Raw genomic sequence first — 17,014 nt, 5'->3', positions numbered from 1 at the left:
ATTGAATAGGAGACAAACCCCCTAACGTGTGAATTAAAAAGACATGAATATAGAAGTTTATTACATAAGTTAATTCATGAGTTACGTATATTTATTACTAACAAAAACATTCGTCAATAAAATTAAACAGGTTTCGAGAAAGCCATTTAACCAAATAAAAGTAAAATTAATATTCAAATTTTTTTTAATTATTCATGTACGGTGAGCCGAAATAAAAACCTGCATTAATTCAAAAACGTTCAAAAATTAAATAAAAAACAAGTTTTTTCAACTGAAATTAAGGAACTACGTTAAAACTTAAAACGAACAGAAATTATTCCGTATATGAAAGGGGCTGTCCCCTCTTAAACACCTCGCTCTTTACGCTAAAGTTTGACTTTCTCACAGCTCTATTTTTTTTAAACAATGAAAAACTTTAGCGTAAAGAGCGAGGCGTTTGAGGAGGGGACAGCCCCTTTCATATACGGAATAATTTCTGTACGTTTTAAGTTTTAACGCCGTTCCTTACTTTCAGTTAAAAAAACTTGTTTTTTTTTATTTAATTTCAGAGAGGCGCGGAACAGAGTAACCTTTCTGTGACGCCAAGCTAAAAAGAGATGTTTTAGTGAGAAGTGCAGTGAGCGTAAGGGTGATACTAAAGGAACATGGTAAATTATCAACGAATTCATGGGAAGAAAAAATTGCAGCTATTCTCCTTGTATTAACATCAATAACACGTCTGTAAGTGACAAAGTTGTTGTCGCCATTCACTTCGGTCAATTTTATTCAAAAATAAGATCTTCAGTTCATGAGAGTGATAGAAATGACTAAAAAGGTTTTCTCTTAGATGAGCTTGTGGATCCTCGAGAAGAAAGGCTGGAGTTTCGGTTTTGAAAAATTTACAGATAATGAGGTTATGAAAATTGTTCAGAATATTAAATCAAATTATGCTGTAAATTGATGTGCAAATCCAAGCACATGTAAGACCAGATGATGTATCTACTTCCTTCTGAGCTTGACATTATTAAAATATCCATGAAAATAAGAATCTTCCCATATTCCTTGAAATAGACTAAAATAATATCTCTGTTCAAAGGAGGCTTGAAGTCAGACATGGGTAACTGGAACCAATCTCAATATTGTCGTTATTCTCCAAGATACTTGAGAAAGTGGCCTATCACCGCCTTTATGACCATCTCACGAAGCATGACCTATAAAGGGGTACACAGTTTATTTTTCGGAGGGGCCACTCTACTAGTCATACTGCTATTCACCTCATTGATTTCCAGAATAATTGTCGGGAAAAGGGCGAAGTTTCCCTAATAGTATTATTTGATTTTAAAAAAGTCACTTCTGCCCCGTTTCGTGCAACTTGTGGGCTCAGTACAAGGTCCCTTACCGTGTTTGGTGTATGTGGAAACGGCGAGTTTCTGCCTGCCATGTTCTTGTGTAACGTCATTTGCTGATGACTAGTCGCTGTTTTCATAGTTTGATTTTGAAGGATAATCGTGTTTTAAAAAGCTTCTGTGTTTTTACTAGTTTAAGAGTACTATCTGTTAATATTACGAAGATTAGTTTTATTTTATATTCAAAAGTAGGTGAGCCCATGGATATTAATGGAAATATTTTGTTTGCGAAGGAGCCACTTAAACAAGTACAACAAGACGCGATGAAATCTTTGTAGGATTTTGATTACATAATGGCAAACATATTAAGATTTCTCCTTAAAGATATTCGTGAAACATCTGCTTTAAATTTGCAATTTGCGTAACCTAACACCCTTGCCCCTAAGTTTTGCGGATCCTGTCACCTCCCCTTCCAAAGTCACCCAGACTATTTTACTGTACACAAGGCTTTAGAAGGTATCAGAGATTTTAAGTTGATATTTTAAGTTGAATAATCCCACCTTCAACTTTCTATTACCTTGTGTACTTTCTATTACCTTGTCAACTTTCTATTACCCAGACTATTTTACAAGGCTTTAGAAGGTATCAGATATTTTAAGTTGAATAATCCCACCTTCAACTTTCTATTACCTTTGAAATTGCCTACGAGCTTTTAAGTTTCGACGTTTTTTGGGAAGACACCCAGAAAAAAACAAAAGGGGAACTTCAAAATTAAATATATAGTCTCACATAAACGATTGTTCTTTTTGAAATTTTTAGATTTCTGGGGTTCTCACTTCATAGTTTAATGCATTAATTAACTAATAACAAATTCCCCTGATAAATTATCGTACTTCAATGTCAACGAGTGAGTTCCTGAGCTTCTGATAGTCCATAGTCCAAGTCTGAAGCTTGGACTATTTTTTTGTGTTAAATGACCTTACATTTAGGTCATATTCCTAAAAGAAAGTTGGATCATCCCCAAATTATGTGATCACCTTCACCCATATGCAATTTTGATCCACCGGAATGATGACAAAACCGAGAGTGTTGCAATCCAGACCAACGACCGACACTCTTTCCAAGTGTTTGAATTACCTATTTTGAATCAACTAATGCCGAATTGTATCTATCCACCGTTGGAGTTTCAAACCAAACCGTGGACACAAAAATCCTTAACCAAATACAAAAAAGAACCGTCCACAGAGCCACTGAGGCTTCAATAGATTAATTTAAAACATCCACAGACTTGGAGAATTGTTTTGAGCCAAGGCTGAAAACGTGAATAATCCCTAAGAAAACGAAGCAGCTGATGATAAATCTGCTGCTAATTTCGTTACAATTGACCATTATATACTGATAACTTATTTAAAACATAACTTAACATTTTCGAAAAAAATAAAATTTGTAGCTAGAGTATTTCATAAAATCAACGACATACTTTTGCAAAAAAGTATTCTTAGTCACGCAATTTCTCTATCAGCCTTCTACCGTCTTTCACTGGTAATCTATGTCTCATGCACTGCAGACAGAATTGCAGAGCATACTTTGATAATCATAGGATCAATATCTTTTTAAAGGTTATGTATCTATTCTTTACCTTTCATTCTTCCTGTCAGAGCGTGTTTTTTGGAAATTCTGCTAATGCGGGTATCATGTCTGAAAAAAAGTATCTCATGCAGCATGATTTCATGGAGACACGGAAATAAAGTCAGTTGGATGCTTATGCTTTGAAGTACCAAGGCCAATGAAATTTGACTTTTTGAGCTGGCCAAGTGGAAACTTACTCAACCGTGTGTATATAAAAATTATGACAAATCAGCTATTTTATTTTTATTCAAAAAAGTCTCCATATACAGTTAATAATTAAAAAAAAATCCAAGAAAGAAACATCAAAAACAAGAAAAACTTCAGGGAATTCTTTTCGTAAGACAATGGATTTTTTTTTAATGAATATTTCGGTCCTATGTCCAAGGGCCATTCTCAGCAAAACATAACTATATAAAAGAAGAACAACAATATACAACAAATCAAAACTAAATGAAAATTGCTCGATATATTCTAATACGACTAAATTGGTCGCATGTTGGTCTAAGTCTTTCTTCTCTTATATATTTATGTTTTTCTGAGGACGACCCTTGGACATAGGACCGAAATATTCATTAAAACAATTTTCACTGTCTTATGAAAAGAGTTCCCTATTGTTCTTCTTGTTTTGATGTTTGTAATGGAAAGGCAGTGTGGTCTTCGTCACTATTTTTCCAAGAAAGAAGTTTTTCAAAGGAAAGTAAAGAGCTGGATTAAACCAAAGATGAGAAGATATAAATTAAAATAATAATTCAATATAAAATGAACTAGCAGATATAGATTAAAAAAATATAATGAACGAGCATATATAAATTAAAATAATAATTCAAATTTAAATGAACAGAAAACAACATCAATGAATAAGTAGGAACCAAAACAAAAGGGAATTACAGTGAATAATCAGGCAAAACCTAAAAAGCACAGACAGAAGTAAGACTAACGTCCCCTGAGCTTTCTAAAGGCCAGAGCGTTATTTACGCTTTACTTAAAACAATTTTTATTTCGGGCAGTGCGGTTTTTATTTGTCAAAACATAATCACCATCAACAAAAAAAGAAACAAAATTTCAATAACAATCAAGATTACAGAAAAGAATTAAAAGCAGGTTGACCGTTTACAATAAATAAAAGCAGGTGATATTCGGTCCTGGAAGCCCAAGCTATTTTGAATTTAAAAAAGAGAAAATATTTAAAATATATTTTGTCTACAGTAAACCCCAAATGTTTCTCCTGTATAAAATTCTATAAGCCTGAAAGGGTATGAGCCCTGCTTCTTTTTGTTGTAATTCCTGTTTGTTTTATGTTTAGTATGATTAAACAGTGCAACTTTGGTTCATTTTTTGGGTTAAATTATTTATTGACAGGGAATTACTGTTCTAATTAAGTTTGAATTACATATGATTTTATATTTATTCGTCTTTGGTTTAATGCTACTCATTACTTTGTTTTGAATTAATTTCAGAAAACTTTTTCCGCAAAAGAAGGTTTTGAAAGGTAAAAAAGAAGCTACGTTAAACCAAAAATGAGCAGAAATAAAGTCAAATAATTTTTCAGGCATAAAACTATCACAAATGGCCATCAATAAATAAATTATCATCACATCACCTCAACGATTACCATCAATAATACATATTACCACCAATAAATAAATGAAACCCAGAGTGAGCAGAAATTACAATATATAACCGAGTAAAACTCAAAACAAGCAGAAACAAGGAGGATTAGGGCCCCCATGCCTTTTAAGGACCAGAAAAGAATATTGAATTTTCTGAAAAAAATCATTTTTTATAGTAATGTGTTTTTATGTAACATAACATAAAAAGAAAAAGAAAAGAATAGCCATCATAACCGATATTACTGAAAAAACAAATGAATATGGATTGGCAGTTTGATATATATACTGACATTCATTGCTGAAATCCTTAATTGTTTTGGATTTATTAAAGCTAAATAAAGAGAAAAATTAAAGATATATTTTGTTTTCAGTTGAGTGCCTTTTTGATTTGTTTCTACGTTCCTTCCTCATTTTCTGATTCTTTCAATTTAATTCATAAATAATATAAATTTCAACTTCACACACCATGTAGTTCCTAACATATAAGGTCCTTTTGCAGTAAGATCTTACATCTAAGATCTCACATCTTTCTGCAAAGATTTCCGCTCTTTTAACTCATCTTAGTTCTAAGATCTTACAGCTCACTGATGTTAGCAGAAAGTGTCAAAGACGCCATCTTTCTGCCATATAGAACAATTATGAGAGAACTTTGATGATGTGCTTATCGTTGTTCGTAGACCGTTTATCAGGGCAGAATGATGAAAGACGTTTGCAAAAGAACGCCATAAGATGTAACATCTTAGTGCTAAGATTTCCCTTTTAAGCGTTCTTTGTCAAAAGATGTAAAATTTGAGCACATAGATGAGTAAAAGAACGGCCCTATTGCTGATACCCCCTTTTGATAATCAAAATGCACAAAGTGTGATTTCATTGGATTTTTACGTCTCTCTCAAGTGGGAACTTAAAACAGCTGTATGTATATAAAAAAAAATTTGACTTTTTTTTTATTTTTTCTAAATGCTATTATATTTCGCCAATGTTTTCGGTATAAAATGCTAAGTGCTATTATTATTTGGTTATCATAAAAATATTTGTCAAAAATTATATTGTAATTTTATTTAAAAAAAAACTCCATATGCAGTTAATAATTTAAAAAAATTACAAGAAAGATGAGCTCCAAAGAAAAGTAAAGAGCTATATTGAACCGAAGACAAGCAGATATTAATTAAAATAATAGTTCAAAATAAAATGAACCGCCAGATATAAATTGAAACAATACGGTAAACGAGCAGATAGAAATTAAAATTTAAAATATACATAAAACAACATCAATGATAAGGGGGAACCAAAACAAAAGGAAATTACAGGAAATAATTAGGTAAACCCTAAAACGCACAGAAATCGTCACAGACAGGAGTAAGACCCTTCTAAAGCTAGAGCGTTATTTACACTTTATTAAAAACAATTTTTATTTCGGACAGTGTGGATTTTATTGGTCAAAACATTACCAACAACAACAAAAAAAAAAGAATTAAAATTTCAATAATAATAAAGATTACTGAAAATAATTAATGAAAGCAGGTTGACCGTTATATATATATTCATAGTCGGTTCTGGAAGCTCCAGCTATTGGATTTATTCACGTTACAAAAGAGAAAGCGTTTAAAATATATTTTGTCTACACTAAAACCCAAACGATTTTCCGGCTTATATAGGCTAAGGTTCAAAGGGTATTAGCTCTATTCCTGTTTATAGTAATTTCTGTTCGTTTTAGATTTGATATAACTAATCATTGTAATTTATGTACATTTTGGCCCTCAATTATTCATTGAGAATGATTACTGTTTAAATTAAGTTTGAATAATATCTGATTTTATTTCTGCTCGTCTCTTGCTTAATGTCAGTCTTAGCTTTTATTTTGAATTAATAATAAAAAAAAAATCACATTTACACCCTTAGCCTTAGTGGTAGTAGTAGTCACAGTATTAGCAATAGGAGCAGTAGGTGTGATTGTAATAGTAGCAGTAGTACTAACAGTAGCAGCTTTAGTGCTAGTATCAGGACTAGAATGCACATATTGACTTTTAATCAGTTGAACATCCCTCTCGTCATGCCCTGGAAGTTTCAACTTATTGCTTTCAGCTGTCTCTAAGATATTGCTTATATATCCTTTGGACAACTAGCACGTACATAGTGTTTACTTTTGCACTCAACATTTCCTGAAATTATAATCTCAATACCCTTAGCCATAGTCAAAATAGAAGTAGCAGTTGTAGTAGTAGTAGTAATGGTAATAGTAGTAGTAGTAGTATAAGAGTTAGCGCGCACATGTTGCCTTTTTGTCAGTTGATCATTTCCATCATCACTCCCTGAAAGTTTCAAATTAGTGCCCTCAGGCATTTCTTGGACACGTCTATTTGACGACCTCCATGCACAAATTTGTATTTTGATTTAGTTCAACTCAATATTCCCTGAAATTTTCAACTTCATAACCTTAGCCTTCGTAGCAGTAGGAGTCTTAATAGTTTTAGTAGGAATAGTAGTAGTTTTATTAGTAGTACTAGAAAAAGTTCTAGCAGTGGTAGTATGCACATTTTGCCTTTACTCAGTTGCAAATCCCCCCCCCCAATATGCCCTGGAAGTTTCAACTTAGTACGCTAAGCCGTTCCTAAGTTATAATTGACGCGTTCTTTTGGCAACCGATATGCACAAATGTGTTTTTATTCAGTTCAGCTTCTCCCTCAACATTTGCTGTGATTTTCACTTTAATGCCCTTAGCCTAAGTAGTAGTCCCCTTAGGAACAGTAGTCGCAATAGTAGTAGTAGCAGTGATTGAGGTAGGAGTTATAGTAGTATCAGTAGTATTATTAGTAGTAGTTGTCGTAGAAGCAGTAATAGCATGCGCGTCTTACCTTTGGGCGATTGATCCTCCCCCTCATCATTCACTTAAAGTTCCAACTAATACTCTAAATTATTTCTGATATACGTTCTTTTGACAACCCGCAAGCATATAGTTTGTTTTGATTTAGTTTAATATTCCCTCAACATTCCCTGAAAACTTCAACAGAATGGCCTTGGAAAATTTGGACACAAAAGGTCAATTTTCCCCCCTTCCCCGATATCAAATACAATATGCAAACAATGAGCGAATTGTGTAATTTAAAGCCATTCCCGCAAGGGCGGGGGGGGGGGAGACTAGGGGGTATCGTATCCAAATACATAGTGTTTTAACCTTTCAAGTTTTCTGAACAAGATAGTTTTTGAACATAGTTTTGAACTTTTCAACTTTGCTGAAGAGTGCTATTGCGCTGCCTTTGAAGCTTCTTTTTTAGAAATTTTTTTTTATAATTAATTTTCGTTCGTTTTTAATGCACACGATATCTTTATTTTAATGGTTACTAAAAGGATAACTAGTAAAATTTTTGTTGGCTGTTCTGCCCAGGAATTAAGATTTAGGAATTCTATTACATTTTGGAAATAGTTTTGCAGTAATTTTGAACAGTAGCTTAACTATAGAATTTGGGTTGGCTGTTGCAATCCTTCTATAAGGTTGTTGCAATCCCTCTATAAACCTATTGCAACAATTCAATAAGGATGTTGCAATCATTCTATAAGGTTGTTGCAATCCCTCGATAGGACTGTGGCAACTATAAGGCTGTTGTAATCCTTCTATAAGGCTGTTGCAATCTTTATATATGATTGTTGCTGTTCTGATCTCTATCCATTTGTAACCTTGAATGTAGACAAATTTTCACCACTTTTTTTGTAAGAATCTTATGCATTATATTGTGGTTTAACTGCATGCTTGATTAAGTAAATGTATTTAGAGCTCATTTAATAAGAGTACTCATATTTCTGGATTTGTGTTCAGTCGGGGTCCCCTTGGATCTGATACTTTAAATAAGGTGTCTTCGTGGCTTGAAATTTTAAGCATATCAGCATTAAATTAGCACTGAAAATCAATACAACCACATTTTTTTGCAAAAGTTTATTGTCCTTGCTAAGCACCCCTTGGTTTTTCCAAGTCAAAATTTATCCCAAAATCTAATTTTTCCTAAGGGTTTCAGCTGCATGTCGAAAGCCATAATTTGTGCCCCTAGCCGTAGCTGAGACATTGTAGATACAATCTTTTGACAACCTAGCACCGTGACTTCATCAGACTTCATTAAAAAACTACTTAAAAGAGAATTTCAAGCTAATACCCTACACAGGGTTGTAGCCAGGATTTTATTTTGTCTTTTGGGGATGGGGTAAAACTCATATTGGAGTGTTTCATAGGTGTGAGGTATTTTATTATTTCTGTAGTCAGTATGTTATTTGTTTTGAGACATTTTTACTGCCATCTTTCATTTGTGGTGGTGTGTCTGTCACTCATGGGTACGCCAGCGCGTCAAAATACCTTCAGTACTGTGAAGTTTTCGTAGAAGGTCAAGTTATTGTACAACAGATGTTTAAGAAAAATGAGCATATAAGTAAATTCTGGCCACTGATGTGTTGTAAGAAAAATTGGTCCAACGAACGATTGACCTTGGCATCCATGATTTAGAAACTTCAGATACTGGACGAAAAAATAAATATTTGGAAAAGCGAAATTTCATCTTCAAAACTACGAAGACTCATTATACTAATATAATTGGTTAATATCCGTAAATCCTAACCAATCACCCATATGAAAACATCATATGGTGATTTTCAATGGATAGCTGAAGCGTATATTTATAAAGAGGAATTATAAGATGGATTCTGAGCCTCACAAAGGAGTATATGTCATTTTTCTTTTTTTATGACTGAGTCCTGAAGGCAAGCGAGTTTTATCATTATAGAGATTTTATCCAGCCAGTAGGTTTCGTTAAAAGGTGAAATAGTTCACGCCTCTTTTTTTTTGGGGGGGGGGGTAAGGAGACTTCGAGTTTTGTACTTGGGAGAACTGCTTTTTATTCCAGCCCTCGCATAATAGTTAACGATTCTGATTAAAATGAAATATCAACAAAAACTTTAGAAAAAATGATTTATTATGCATCCAGATTCTCTTAGATAATTTTTGTTTTAAATAAGCTAAAAAGAGAGTACTGAGTAAGTGATCTCTCTTTTTTTTATTTATAAAATATATCGGATCAGTGTCAGTTTAGATTTTTCTAATATTTTTGTTTTTCAGTGGCGTACTTAGATAAAGCCAGATTTGAAAGTGACATTTACGACAGGATATATAGATGTCAAAAGTGTGCCATTGGCTGTGAAACATGCGTAGATGACCAGCCTTGCATTGTGCCCCATGACTGGACTCTTAGGTATGTAGCATATGGCATTAGAATGTTTGTAGCATACGTATGTAGCATAGGTATGTGGCATACGAATAAGAATGAAAATGTTCAGGGTATCATTTAAGGAGGTTCATATTGGCCTTTTTCTATAGCTATATTTTCAGTTTTATCAATTATAACTACAGTTTCTGCAGTTACATTAACATGTTTATTTCCCGGTAAATGTTTAAACATACAAGCAAAGTATGTTTCCTCCCCCAGAGATGATCATATTAATCCAATAGCCATGGGTTGTTAAAAAAAGGGTTCAACAGAAAGAAAGTTTAAACTCTAGTGCCCTTCTTAAGCATCAAAGGGAGTCACGCCATTGCAAACAGTGTAGTTATTTAACCTCAAAAAAGCAATATTAGCCGGAACAATATTATCCTAGATAAATACATTTAAAGGAAATTTATTTAAACATGCAAGCAAAGTGTAAATAAATTTCCTTTAAATGTATTTACACTGTCTGAGTAAAAAAAGTTTTTCTTTTCAAATGAAAGTACAGAGTGATATTAAAACTTAAATAATCAGAACTCCTCCTGTATTTAATGAGGCTTTCCTCCCCTTCACCCCCCTGCTTCCGATAAAGTTGTGGAAATTTTATTGATTGAAGCAAATACAGATCAATTAGCCATTCTATTCTTGAGGCGTTGTGAAAAATACATATTACCCCAATACTATTGCCCTTAATTTGTCCCTGGTTCTTGAAGTATTGGGAAAAATAGTGGGGAAATCGTTCGTGCAACGAGTGAGAGGTTGAAAGTAAGCCTATATAAATGGGCGTAGGCAGCATCTTGTGTAGCCGCTTCTGTGATGGAGGGGGGAGGGATCTTACTAATACTTCCCGAGGTCCTTTGAATATAGATCTTTAGAAACTAGTCATTCTATGTTTCACTAAAACTCGGCCTTTAAAATTTTCCATGTTCTACTTTTCCTGAAACAGTATAATATAAGAGACCCACTATCCTACTTCCAATTTCCAGAAAACATAAACACCACAAAAGCGATTTGACACAAATCACATTATGGTTAGGTAACAGCTTCTTCTGAGAATTCAGTTCAAAGGCTTACAGTTGGGCAAAATTAAATATCAAAATTGGTATAGGGGAGACCGGCCCACGTTTAGCAAAAGCAAACAGTTTCAATATATAATCCTATAGGGCTTCTGGTGGATTATAAAAGCTCTAACAGATGGCAGTGTATGTTTTTAAAATGTCTGACCTTAATTAATACTTTTACCAAAAATATCAGATTGGATCAGGTTTTATGATGATTAACTCCGGAATTTTGTTCAATTTTGTCTGAAAAACTACGCCTAATTACGAATACTAGAAAACTCATGTTGTAAACTCACATTATATTCTCTTATTATTTGCCTGTTTTTGGCAGCTTCCCAGACATGCCATCTTCACCAGTTTGCTGTTAGTATTTTTTCATCCTGTGGGATAGTGAACTCCCATGTTCGGCCACAATACCCAGGGTAAATTCGGCATGCCGTACAAAGGTGTCCGAAACTGGGCTATGCTTGTAAAAGCTGTGTAAATAGCATATTTAAAGGTTGAAGGCAAGCTTAGAACTCAAAACTGTGTTAATTCTGGCGTTGTTTAATCCTGTCAGAACAGTAGGTGAACTGAAGTTTTATTTTTTCCTGTTAAATTTCATTCAAGATAAAATGATTAAAAGTAAAACGGATGTGAAATGGAAGTACCATGGGTGTCCTTAGAGGAACGCTGCAAGACTACATAAAAAAAAGTTGAGAAGCTGAATATCCCTCTAAAAAGTCTGGACCTGAATTTCTTTACACCCTGTTACAACATATGATAAATATTTTGACAGGAACAAGAAAAAAAAACTAAAATCCTACTTGAAAACGATAGCTGATATGCTTTCAACTGTATTCCCCTAGAAGTGTGTAAATTTGCTTACACTTATGCCACTATTGAGAGCATAAAAGTGCCGTATAACGGAACTGCAAAGGCAGCGGAGACAGTGGAGGAACTACAGGTAAAGATTGGTACCGTGGTTTTGAGGATTGTCTTAAAACTCTATCAGTAAGAACGCCAAAAGGTACAAGCCTATTACGGACAACTGCTTTCAACTGTCACAGTGTAGGAGCTTTCTTTAACAACCTGGGTTGAGGCCTATATAAACACATGTTCAAACCACAAGACATTTGAGGTTTTGACGAATCAGGTCTGAAAAAATCCACAAGCCTCGTAAAATCATTGCACAGCGAGGCCAGAAGTAAGTAGGGAAGGTCACGTCAGCAGAAAGAGGTCAGTTGACCACAATTTCTGCTGGTGTCAATGTGTAGGGAACACAGTCCCTCCTCTACTTATTTCCCCACAAAAACAGTGTCCGGAAATTTTACTCAGGGGAGCTTTACCAGGAACCATCACGATAGTAGTAACCATCTATTGAATTTACGTACGTCCCCGTACCAAACAAGTTTTTCTGGTAGAACCTTATACTTTGCGTACGCCCCCGTACCAAACAGGTTTTTCTAGTAGTCCTATTCTACAGGTCATTACACCTTTGCCAAGAGGAACGAGTATAACTTGATTGGTGATTGGGATTTGAATAAAAGGAATAGTTTTCGTTACAGTTGATATTAGTAAGAGAATTGAATTCAAAGAGAATAGTTTTTATTTGCAAGGATATTAGTGGAGAAAAAAAAATGAGTGGTGCATTTACATTATTGGAGATTAATGATGGAACCGACAGCAACAGAAGCAACGATATACGAGTACCCAATGTGGCTGTGGAAATAACTGTTGGCTGTAGACTATGTCTCGAATAGGACATTATGTATGCTAGATACGTGATATCATTCAGCAAATTTAAGTAGGAGGAGCAGCTATGTATTGCTTGAAAAGAAAATATTCTCCATATAAATAAACTCCGATCAGCATTAGATGTCCTATCAAAATATATTTATGAGAACGAAATGCATCAGTGAATATTATTATTGTAATTATGTTCAATAAAACTGTTTCTAAATCAATGGTATTTTTTCTTTCTATAGTAGAATAGCGTATATTTTCTAGAGTAGAAAAAAGAAATTCTGGTTAGTCTGAAGTTGATCGTGAGAGAGTTAGGACTAAAAAAAAAATGGACAGTTTCGAGAAAGATCGAATCATAAGGAATCTAGTTCTTATGGAAAAACGTTAAGTTCTAGATGATGATTTTTTAGAGTTGTCTATTCAAAGGAGGATATTTTGTCGGTGAATACTTGTCGATATAATGAAAACTGATTTTCCATCATTAGACTATTGCACGAAGCTTCTTCATTGTGGTACAAATGCATTTACACAATTTATTGATATATGGATCACGACACGGCAAAATAATATTGTGGATGTGCTTTTAAAAATTAGTTTAGAAATTTAGGACTTTTTTCATGAGAAAAATGGTGCTCAAGGATGATTTACTCCTCTCTCTCTCTCTCTCGGACAATTTTTTTTTGTTGCTAGCTCAGTTTCATTGTGGTAGTGAGAGTGTCAACACATGACAAAATGTTCCATACATGTCCGTTATGTATGTACTCACTGGGCAGCTGGTCATCATGTGAGAATTGCACAATGATTGAGGAATATGATGAAAAGTGTAGCTTATGTAAGCCATGTAAATTGCATGGAGAATATGCTGTGCAAATTAAAGGTTGTAATTCCTGTCTTGAGAAGGTGTGTGACTCTCATCCTAGAGGTCACCTATGCTCCAATTGTCATTATGATAAATATAATCAGTGGGAGAGTACATATCCCGGTATGATTGGAAAGAATCCTAACCGTGATTTTAGTTTGTTGCTACGAGATTGGTATCGTCGTGGTTTTAGATTGTTCTGGGAGGAGGAACCAGGTCAACGATTCAACTGCTCGAACAACAAGAGAATATGGTTTCTACATCATTGTTGTGAAGACATTGGGTGTTATGATTATAAGCCCACTGATTTTTATTTGGCTGTGACAGAATGTGATTCGACACTTGAGGACACTGTTTGTGAAATTGCTTCAAATAGGCAAATTGAAACATGTGAATTCTATAGAATGAATGCGAATAGCATCATTGACTATATAAAGAGGTAAGACACGAGTGAACTCGCACTCTACTGTAGAAAATGTGACCCTGACATTACAGTAAATCAGGATCAGTACACTTTGAATTCAAATAATATACCTGCACTAGTTGTTGTTGACAAATACCTAGTAGTGGATGAAATCTAAAGAGTAGAAAAGTCGTTTTATCATGTATATAATTTTTTTTTTATTAATAAACAATTTCACATACATCTTTAGAACATTTTATTCTCAGGGCACTAAAATCAATATTAAATACACTTGCAAGTATATTCTACACTTGAAAGTCGTTCAAGTGAGGTAAGTCTACGTAGATGTTGAGAAACTGCTTGTAGGTGTAGCCACGACATCTGAACATGAAAAAGAGTAGTGCATGAAAGCCATATGTCTTAGTCGTTAAATCCTGTACTCTTCGTTGATTTTGAATAATGGTTTTCCCCCTGCTTTCGATAAAGTTGCTGATGTATGGTGCGTAGAATTTATACGATAGACCAAGAGGGTAAAAAAAATTCAATATTCTTCGCTGTTTGAAAGATGCATAGCCAATGACCGGTCTTCAAAGTCGATGGACTGCTATTAACAATGATTAGGGTATTGTTAACACTTGGAATTTTTTCAATGAAGTCCGAAGGTAGGCAATAGGACTTGTACCGGGACATGTATGGATCCATACTAAATACGTTGATTATTTGGTTTGTGTTCATGGTGCTAGGTCTAGTAGAACACTGCCGTCGGGTGTGATTTCCCAATAGGTTTCAAATTGGCTCAGTGATATTAGCGTGATACTCTCAGTCAGAGCATTGGCAAATGTACACTCTAAACGTACATTCCCTGTTCGTACTATGGTCATATCTTGCGTGCCCGACAAGTCCAAAACAATAACCCCATGATTTTTTGAAAACATTGAATTGGTTATTCCATTTTCAAATAGTTGAGAGTCATGATCTAGGGATTGCATGATCAACTCGTACAAAGTTCTATAGGCTTTTTTGTCAAATGATAGAGTGTACAGTGGAATACCATTCACTTTGCACACGAGGCTAGATAGACCGAAAAAATTGAAATCCTGGGGGGATTCAGTCCAGGATCCAACGGCACTGCCACTCTTCACAAAGGCCAATGCCAATTTTGATGGCATTTCTCCATTGATAAATGATGAATCGCTATAGCTACGAGAGCCGGTGGCAATGTGACGTTGATTGGTGATCGTATGGGGGACAAGAAGTTTAATGTTGTTACCATTGGCTCTTAGCTTTTCCACTGCCAATGCAACAGAGCTCATAAACTGTTGTTTTCGGACGTGAAGAATGGCCGATGTTATAATGACATTTGCATCGGGTGCTGCAGGAAGTTTTTTTCTCAAATTAAAATTTGATGGGGCCATCTGTAGCTTTATGTCAATCTTGACATTGGTGGGTAGCCATTGGGATATATTGAATATCTCATGATTTAATTTTCCAACTAGATGATACTCCTGGGTCACTGCAGTAGTCAACTCACCGTCAATATCAACACCTGTTCGATATTCATAGCCTAATGATTGTCCTCTCATCTCCTTGTATACCTTTGGCGTCATCATCATAAATTGTATGTAGCTTGCATAGTTTGATAAATTATTGCTAGTGCTCACCAATGTCCCATTAATAAATACATTAATTTTTTTTAATAGATTGTGTAGAATACAGTTTTCGTAGAAGAGACCTACGATAGCGTTTTGAGTTGCATTATCTGTCTTTTTCTTCACCACGATAGTAAATTCAATAAACTTTAACGACAAGACAATTAAAGTGTCTTCATTGGAAAATATTTGAATGGGTATTTTTTCCGAAAAGGGCTGTTGGGGGTGAAATTGTTCATAGTAGCAATACTTGACACGGACATCACCATTTTCAGTATTGAAAAGATTCAATAAGGAACTAATTGATGGATATGAGTCCGTGTAGGGGAGATAAGTCATCTTAAGAGAATAACTCCTTCTTTGATCTAACAATATTTTTCTTTTTCTTCTTCTGCTTATTGTCCTTCGTTGTTTTATTTCTCAAAGTCCTTGTTGATGTCCTTTGCTTCCTGCCTGGGTAGAGACTGATGAGTGAATGACGCGAACGCATCCTTCCCCATTCAATCCCTCCCCATTTTGTCGAGATTTTAATTGTTCACCAACGGCTCTTGCTGAAGATCTAATATTTTCCTTAACACTCTCCTTGAAATTCTTGCCCGACCCCCAGTCCTGTAGTGTGGAGGCAACAAAATTTGATGCAGCAGAAACAAGATATTTTCTGGTTAGGGGTAGATCAGAACGAACTAGCCTAGCAAACGAGCTACCGAGACCATACCCAGACATTTTAGCACGCCCCTTGTAGTAGTCCAATCCATTGACTACTTGACGTGGACTCAATGCACCGAGATAACAGTCAATATTAGGACAGAAAAATGGAATTCTTCTATTGTTCATATTAGGTTATTGTATCCGTTGTCGTTGACAATAGGTCGAAAATGACATGTAATCACTGCTAAGCCTTAGTTTATTGCTAGAGGATCACCCAATTCACTTCTTAGTGTTAACTGACAGATTTCCAAATACGAAGTGTTTACAGGAACATACTGAAGATGCTTTATATTATAGTGATGAACAAGTTCATGAGTTCTTTTTCGTTCAAGAACACGTAGGAGGGGGACATTTGAATTACCGACTCTCGACGTTTTCACAAAGGATGCATAGAGAAATATGCAAGAGTCCAAGGCAAAACCAGGCGAATAATCAGCGAAAATAGCTTGATACATCCTGTAAACGGTGCAAGCATTTTTCTCATGGATCTTATTATGTTTAAAGCCAAGAACATCTTTCAAATTGTCACTGAGAATAATTGTTTCAGTGTCAACAGGTGAGCTAGTGTTAATCCTACCATGTTCCAGTTAATAGTTAAAATGGAATGTACCATTCTGACGATATGAGATTCTTCTATTGATTGTACGACACAAATCCCCCATATTATCATATTCAATATATTTTAATCCGACATGTGGATAGTCACTAGATTTAAGTTCTTCAACCCATTCATAGTTGGCATAGCCCCACCCATTCATAGTCCAATCGAATGGTATAACTTTTATATCATACACACGATCCTTTC

At 34.7% G+C, this 17,014-nt stretch overlaps 1 protein-coding gene across 1 annotated transcript in view; it reads left to right on the top strand.

The window, feature by feature from the left end:
* The window catches only part of LOC148952579 (putative G protein-coupled receptor CG31760), a 578,976-nt gene that overhangs the window by 116,831 nt on the left and 445,131 nt on the right, over positions 1-17,014 (top strand). Inside the window, exon 5 of the mRNA XM_089089961.1 lies at positions 9,660-9,792. Within this exon, the coding sequence (XP_088946087.1) occupies positions 9,660-9,792 (133 nt within the window). The remainder of the gene's footprint in view (positions 1-9,659; positions 9,793-17,014) is intronic.

Source organism: Artemia sp. Qi Xiang Cuo, chromosome 5 (genome assembly GCF_049724085.1).
Source record: "Artemia sp. Qi Xiang Cuo chromosome 5, ASM4972408v1, whole genome shotgun sequence".
Classification (NCBI taxonomy): domain Eukaryota; kingdom Metazoa; phylum Arthropoda; class Branchiopoda; order Anostraca; family Artemiidae; genus Artemia; species Artemia sp. Qi Xiang Cuo.
Note: the sequence above shows the minus strand (reverse complement) of the source record. Positions and strands in the feature narration are given on the sequence as shown.